Source organism: Dipteris shenzhenensis, chromosome 6 (assembly GCF_047967505.1).
Source record: "Dipteris shenzhenensis isolate YYH24624 ecotype China chromosome 6, Dip_SZ_1.0, whole genome shotgun sequence".
NCBI classification, from domain to species: domain Eukaryota; kingdom Viridiplantae; phylum Streptophyta; class Polypodiopsida; order Gleicheniales; family Dipteridaceae; genus Dipteris; species Dipteris shenzhenensis.
Window position 1 is genome coordinate 56,488,224 of NC_141601.1, and position 8,504 is coordinate 56,496,727.

The 8,504-nt window shown below is 40.2% G+C and overlaps 1 protein-coding gene across 1 annotated transcript in view; it reads right to left on the reverse strand.

Moving 5' to 3' along the window:
- Positions 1 to 2,684, reverse strand: part of LOC147901385 (protein NRT1/ PTR FAMILY 8.2-like) — a 61,071-nt gene extending 58,387 nt beyond the window's left edge. The window contains exon 1 of the mRNA XM_087375857.1: positions 2,488 to 2,684. Within this exon, the coding sequence (XP_087231983.1) occupies positions 2,488 to 2,568 (81 nt within the window). The 5' untranslated portion in view covers positions 2,569 to 2,684. The remainder of the gene's footprint in view (positions 1 to 2,487) is intronic.
- Positions 2,685 to 8,504: the final 5,820 nt, after the last annotated feature.

An 8,504-nucleotide genomic window follows, 5' to 3' on the forward strand; every position in this document is an offset into this window, starting at 1 on the left:
GGGAGCTTGTCCTATTTTTGACTACGAGCTACCCGTTGGAAATGGAAATGTTTTCGTTGAGGTACAAGCCTTTGAGCTATCTAATCAACACTCAACGTTTTTGTTGGTAGTTCGAGACCAGCAATTTACCTACTATTGTTGTCTCAAACACAAGTGCATACATAGCACTACCACAATTTTATTTTTATTTTTTAAAGGATTCTGGACAAAAGGCTCCTTGCCCCACCTTTTATTGTGGTCCCTTCAAGAAAATAGTCAATAACCCCACCTTCTACAAAGTGTCAACACCTTTGCCCCCATCAAGTTCATCTTCATTGACCACTACTGTGGGCTTACACTATCCCATCGTGACCCCCAATCGCAACAAAGTATCCCATTGTGACCCCCCTCATTGAGTTCACCTTCATTCTACCACCATTGTGGAGTTGCATCATCACATCATGACCCCACATCTTGGGCTTGGCCAACACCACTAGTGACTTGAGGTCCCACTTGAGCTCTTCGTGCTATTGCTCATTGCCTTGCCTTAAATAAGACACCATGGCACCAAAATGAGGGGAATGAGTGCAAGATGATCTTATACCTATGAGTGAGGATCTTGTGGAGGCAACTGAGCCTGAACCATTACCCACCCCATATGGAATTGCCTATTATTGGCATGGGTATGTAGACCTTTCCTATATTATTGATGCTTGAGGAATCTACGTACAGCCTCTGGATGCATTCTCCCAGTGTTTTAGAACAAGGCCCACGCCCAGGGACATTCTTTCACGTAGACTGGACAACGAATTAGTAGGACATCCGTGAGCTTTAGACAGGAGGTTATCTCAGCCATCCAAGACAAAGGGAAGCCACCTATAACTGAGTATGAGAAGCACTCTAAGCCATGATAATGCAAAGGGCACAGTGATCATTAATGGATGCCTCATACACTCCTTTTCATTTCCCATTGCCAGGATATTCTAGGTTTTACTGTGTAGGGCCTTCCATCCTTAGGATTTTTATGACTATGTTCTGAGCATTCAGTGAGTGGTTGCCCCCATTGGCCATGTTGTTGGGTCAGACTTGGTTTTTAGGCTAGGAAGTATCATGACAACCACCCAATACACACTTTACGAGCAGTGATGCATTCATGACATCCCTTTAGCTCGATCGATACACTTTTTACCCATGTGAATTCATTGTTGGAATCCATCCCACCTTCAAGCAAGCTAGATACCCTCATATGGTTGACATGTTGCCTTAATAGAGTAGTGTCACACATGGGCAAACGCCAATGGATGATGCATTATCGAATATGGCTAGATCATATCATGCCCGCATCGAGAATGTAAGACACGAGATGCCTTTCCATCATTATAATGCGAGGATGCACGTGGCCATGGGGGAGAAGTTAACCTTCTAAAGTCCTAAAAGACAAGTTCACACTGCATGAGTTTGACAAGGGTAGGGTCATTGCCCGGATGCATTTGCAGGACTATGTCCATACTTGGTGGTGCAAACATGCGGGTATCACTAGATAGGGGTCAATTTAAAAGGATGGCAATGAGCCCTTTTGTGTCCCTGCTCATCTTCGAGCAATACTTAGCTGAAGGTTTATGCATTTTCCTAGATCGGCATGGTTCAAGATTATCTCATGATCATGGAGATCCTCCGTTCTTGTGCAATTCATATATTGCGTGGTCAATTCAGCACACAAGTTCCTTCCTCCCGCAAAAAAAGGAAAAGAAAAAAAAACAAAGCAAGTCAACCCCCCACGTTGCTTTCCTCAATTCACTCCCCTTGTTGCTTTATCAATCCAACCCCCGCTGCTATAGCCTACAAATTTAGACCTAACAGGCTCCCATAGGTTGCCGCCTAGGTCAAGTTAAATGTGACTTGAGTTGGGACAACGCTATCTGACCAGCGTTGGTTAGGTTAAGGTAACGCATGGCAGAGTGTATCAACTAGTCGCCACAAAACGTTTTACAGGATTTCGATCCCCAACGTTCCTTGCCCTGCCTTCCACTATGCATTATGTAACAAAACAGCTAGTAGCTCCACCTTTCCTTGAATGTCAACACAGATACACAAAAGTTACAGGTACTATTGCATTTACCAAACCAGTGACTTCGCTGATAGGCGGTCACGCCTTGTTTGTGGAATTCGCTTCCCGTATGGTGAGATTGCTCTTATTATTACACAACAATACGTAGTGGCAGACGATCGATAATTTCGAGGACTAAATTTAGATGCGAGCTCAGCGACGATAGCGTGCATATATGATTGGGCTTTGTAGAGTCTGCGAATCTGCGACGAAATTTAAAGAAGGGCCTCCTGTGCACAAATACTAAAAACCAGCGCTCCAACAGATACCAGGCACCACACCGCGCCGGAGTTGACTCACCAACCTCTATTCGTCCCAGCTTTTTGGGTGAAGTTAATAATATCTTTCATCGCATCAGCTTGATAAGGGTGACAGAAACAAACCCAGCAGAATGAACTCACTGTAGGAGAGCTTTGGCGATGGAGGGGTTCAGACAAAGTCGAAGGGAATCCTAGTTTGTCGAAGCTAAGGCTGCCGCCCATGGTTGATTGCGGGTGCGAGGCAAAATTCCGAATTCCAAATTCGATGGGGATGAACGTCCATGTTTAGAAGAAATCTTGCAAAGAAATCGAGGAGGGCTCAAGGGACAAGAGTTGGATTTGCCCACGTACATGGATGACTACGACCCACGCCCGCCCACTGTTCCCATCTTTTATGCTTCATATTTCGGACCAAATGCAATGCACCTCCACATCAACGTAATCACTGTATGATGTGGCAACCCCTCACGCCAACACCTGTATCATTTGCCAACCCCACATGATCCGCTTACCCTTTTGTACACGTAATTGACCCATTCTACCCTAGCACGTAATTGACCCCTTAACTATCGAGTTGCCTCACATGTATGAAACAAAATTCATCTTCTTAGGAATTTTAGGAATAGCCCTCTTCCAAATCACTCTTTTTCAATGAATCCCACGTGGGTGTGGATCTTACCCATGACTTAGTCTATAAAGCACATATTCTGTGCCCTTGCTACATCACGACGGTCACAAACGGATCAAATGTAAGCATTGGATGATATATATTTTGTAAACATATACAATGACTCCATGACCTATCCATCTACACTAACTGATTTTAATATGTCTATCCAATCCATTAATTTGTTTGTGGAAGACTTCGAGAGATGATGGATAATGACATCATACATTAGTTGCCTGCCTTCCTTTTTTAACAAACTTACATGACTTTGGTTTTCATGTCTTTTCAAGACTAGATATGCATTAAGCGTTTGATGGTATATATTTAAATGGGATATTTAGTGACTAGATGAGCTAATCATCTACACTAATTGATTTTAATATGTCTCTCCACTCTTGCAAAAATATTTAATCCAGTAATTTGTTTGTGGAGAAATTTGAGAGATGGGTGATGACAATCATACATTACTTGCTTCCTTTTTCTTTTTGGGTTTGTCTTTTCTAACAACCTACATGACCTTCGTTTTTATGTCTTTTCAAGTCTAGATATTCAATTCGAAGGCTTATAAAATTGAAATATTGCTAGATATGAGAGAGAGAGAGAGAGAGAGGAATGCATGTTCAATTTATGGTCATTAGGGTATGTGAAACACAAAAAAAATTCAAGCGAAAAGTTTCCAGCTAGATCATATAGACCAGTAGATCACAGGCGGTCGACAAGGTAGAGGTCCAAAGCGAGCAACACAACGAACTCGAGAGTGGGTTGATCCACAGATCACACTTGGAGATCTCACCTCCATGTTTACTAGATTGGGGGCATGACCAACCGGGTTACAGTGGCTGTCATTAAACATAGAGCCACTGCCACTAGGAGAGCACATTGGGTCACATATAAACCATAGCGGGTCACACACAAATTTCGCGTTTCATGTCATCACAACCTCATTGATCCTTGGGCATTGAGCTTCCACCTTGGCACGAGCCCAGATTTCTCTTATATATTAGATTTGATATGATTGATTTTGTTGTATTCATCATGGGTGATGATGTACAACTAGAGGCTCCACCCTTTTAGCTCATTGTATCAAGCTTCTTTCATACTCATATACCCTTTCGTCTTTCAAAGACTTGTAATAAAATCTCTCTCTCTCTCTCTCTCTCTCTCTCTCTCTCTCTCTCTTAGAGTGCCCAGTGGGGGAGAGCAGATATTCATTCAATGGCTTATAAAATCAAAATATTGTAAGATATGAGAGTGCCCAATGGGGGAGAGTAGATATTCATTCAAAGGCTTATAAAATCAAAATATTGCAAGATATGATAGTGCCCAGTGGGGGAGAGTAGATATTTATTCGAAGGATTATAAAATTCATATATTGCTAGAGGTACGTGCATGCGCGCGTGCGCGTGTGTGTGTGTGTGTGTGTGTGTGTGTGTGTGTGAGAGAGAGAGAGAGAGAGTGGAATGCATTTTCAATTTATGGTCACTAGAGTATGCCCTATTAGTATTGAAACACATAAACTGAAAAGTTTGACACTTTGATTTTTCTTCATGAAATAATATATTCATTGCATTTAATCCCATGTCATTCGAACACTTGAGTGCGTATATTTGAGTTACGGATTGGTTCAAGAAGTTCCACATTATATTTTAATGTTATCCTCTCACATAACGTCCTATAGTATTTGGGACTTTGTCATAGAAGCTAGGAATTTTGGTCACATCTAGATGACCCCACCCACAAGAAGAAGGGTTCAAATATGAAAAAATAAAAGTACATTATAACTCACTCCCCTCAAGCCTCTCAACCCCTATCCCTTGTTAGCTTTTTGGTTTAATTTCGAGAGCATTTGTGTTTCCTATTTATTTTCCCCATTAAACCTTCTCTCTTGAATTCATATAGATTTTAGTTTCTCTCAAAATTTGATGTTGCAAATAAGTAACCATGACACTTCCAATACAAAATGACATAATTGAATGAAAAGGGAGGGGAAAGAAAGGGTGGAGAGATGAGTAAGCTTTCTTGAATTTATGGGGGTAATGTTTAAAAGTTCTTTTACTAAAGAAAAAATGTGCTTTAATCCTTAGTTGAAAAAAGACATCCCCCCCCCCTCCTCTCTCTCTCTCTCGCGCTGTCACAAATGATTTGCAATGAGCCATGGGTCCCACATCACATTGTTCTAGTTGAGTTCGGTGCATCTTGACTTCAGCTTGTTGTTGAATTTTAGGTCATCCAAACCTTTACCGAGTGACACTCTCATCCTGGCATAGAATACCATGGGTTGGCCCTATCTTCCTCCATAACCTTAGCAGCTTGGTGATTGGAGATGCTTGTATGCACATACATGGAGGTGGTTTGAGAGTTCAGGGCTCCACATGTATAGATTTCCAACTTTCAAGTATGGCATTGAGGCTCCTTCCGTCTAGCTCACATATCATGAGGTCAACTAGGTTATTCTTGAGGACCTTCTACACTTACATATATTCAAGACTTGGTTGGCATTGAGCAAGCTTCAAATGAAGCTTGGATTCTTTAGAGACCATTGCTATACCAAGATCCACCTCCCACATTTGTTGAGGATATTGATCGCATAGTTTTGTGTCTCATCTCATCAACTCTATATTGAGAGTGGATGGTGGGCTGAGGAGGGAGAGCCGCATCTGTACCTCATGCAATGGGCAAGAGATTGAGCCAAGGAAGCATTTCACTTTTAGGTGCCCTATGTATTATGAGATTTGAGGTTATTGTCACCGTCTCCTCAGAGATGGTTTCAAACCCCTCTCTGGCTTACTTTCTTACCCAGATCAAAGATGCCTAGCTGCCTTCATCCATGAGGCCACACAGAGAGCACTTGCATAGGATATAGAGGCGAGATTAGAACACAAGGTTGGACTCTACTCAGAGCATGATGACAGAGTTTTTCTATGTAGATCATACACACCAATAGGTCAAAGGCAGTCAACAAGGCCAAGATCCAAAGCTAGCCATAGAACTCGAAAGTGGGTTGATGCAATTCTGCTTGGAGATCTCACCTCCATGTTCACTAGATCAGGGGCATGACCAATGGGCGTTATAGTGGCCCTTGTTAGATGCAAAGCCAATGCTAGGGGACCACATCCGATCACACATAGACCACAGTGGGTCACACACACAAATCGAGTTTCATGTCATCACAACCTCATCGATCCCAAAGCTCCCCTTGAGCTTCCACCCTGGCCACGGGCCTAGCTTTCTCTTATACATTAGATCTAATATGATATGATTTCTGTTGTATTCATCATGGGTGATGATGCGCGATTAGAGGATCCATCCTTTTAGCTCATTATATCAAGCTTCTTTTAGACTCAATATATCTATTGATCTTTCGAGGACTTAATAAATTTTCTTTCTCTCTCTCTCTCTCTCTCTCTCTCTCTCTCTCTCTCTCTCTCTCTGAGTGCCCAATGGGGGAGAGTAGTTACCCTTCTATGCAGACCATTCCTAGACCATTATGATTAATTTAAGATACTATCTAGATACTTGCCTCGGAACTATATCTAATATTGTGTCTCTATGTAGCCTCTTTCATTTGAGCACATGGTTAAATGACTCATAGGAGGTTGACCCTTGAAATTAGATGAACTAATGTGAGTACATTAGACTATAATATAGAGTAGTTTATGTCAGTAACTTCACATGAACTAATGTAAGCTCATTATCTCGAATCACATAGTAGTTTATGTGAGCACCTTTACATGAACCATTACATGGCATACATGAATAGTAATTTATGTCGAATCACATGAACTAATGTAAGCCCGTTATCTAGAATCACATGAACTAATGTAAGCTCGTTATCTCAAATCACATAGTAGTTTATGTGAGCACCTTCACATGAACTACTATATGGCATAGATGAATAGATTGATGGACTAAGTATGTGATGAGTATATGTGCTTGCACATGCAACGTCTAGTTCTTATCTTATGAAGCTCCCACTATTGGAGTAATGCTTGATAGATGGATGTATTCATAAGGAAATTACTTCTAATGTATGCATGAAAGCCAAAAAATACATTTTGTTGGATTCATTAGTCCCATTAAAAAGACATAATTGAATCAACTAGTGTGAATAGAGGTTGAGGGAAAGTTTTTACATCAGATTTTCTCTCTTTATAGTTTTTCCTTGGGCATTCAAAGTATATAATTTAATAAACAAATGTGGATGGATATTCAAGGAGAACTAATGCATAAATTCCCCTTTCAATACTTTTACCTCTTGCTTTGTTGGTGTATATATTTTTGAGTACGTAATGTGATGTAAGATAAGCATAATGAAAGTAACTTGATGTAAGATAAGCATAATGAAAGTAACTTAAAGGTACAAAATGCTGGATAATGGCCTTTAATGGGTCTTCAATATTAAGGAATCTTTGATGGGCTTCAATCATAATTCATTGCTCTGAGTGTCATATATGCAAGCATGATTTACCGTGATGCATGGAATGTCCTTCAAAATGTAATGTTAAATTTGTGTCCATATAATGACTCAAAATTGCATAAAGCTATCCATTATGTGAGAAATGGATGGTATTCTCCATTAACCCCACTCAATGTCAAGTCCATGGACCAATGTCAATCATGTATGGCCAAACTAGTTCTTATCTCTATCACTTTCCTTCATGCTATTATAGTTAGCATTGCCCTAGATGTAATATGGTAATACTTAGCATTGCCCTAGATGTTGACATATAGTGATGTAGAATTGCCCTAAGCTAACCTCAAGGTGAGAAATGGATGATATTCTCCATTAATCACACTCAAAATTTCCCTAAGCTATCCTCATGGTGAGAAATGGATTATATTCTCCATTAATCAACACTCAATGTCAAATCCATACACCAAATGTCTCGCACATATTGGCAAGTAAAATTTCTCTATCAAGTGCCTCATGCTAATGTATTGAGCATTGCCCACCATGAAAACACTTTTGAAATCCATACATTGAGAGAGAAAATAGCCAGTTATGAGTACATAAACTACATATACCAAATAGTCCAAAGTAAGACTTACCTCATTTCGAAGGAGATGTGGAATTGCATAATCCATGTGAATGAGAATCCTTGCCAAGGATATGTGAAACTAGATTGCTTGTTAGCAATAAAAATACTCATTGTCTTGGAAATACCAAGTTCTCATTAAATTCTCATTTCACATGTCAATTTATTCATTTATTTGGGCATGCTATTGCATTTTGTATTCATTATGGGTGTTGCAAATGCAGTTTGCCATTTCTAGATGGATAGGTAAAGCACAACAATAGGAACAAGCTCTATGTGTGTTACAAAGAATGGAAAAAGCATCAAATGAAAAGCAAGTAAACACATTGCTAGGAAACAAATGGAAGGTGAGAAACGAATGGAATGAAATTATTCAAGAGGTGAATGATAAAATGTTTCTATGGATTTAGATAGCTCTAACAATGGAAGTACAATTGGCTCTCTGATCAAACACT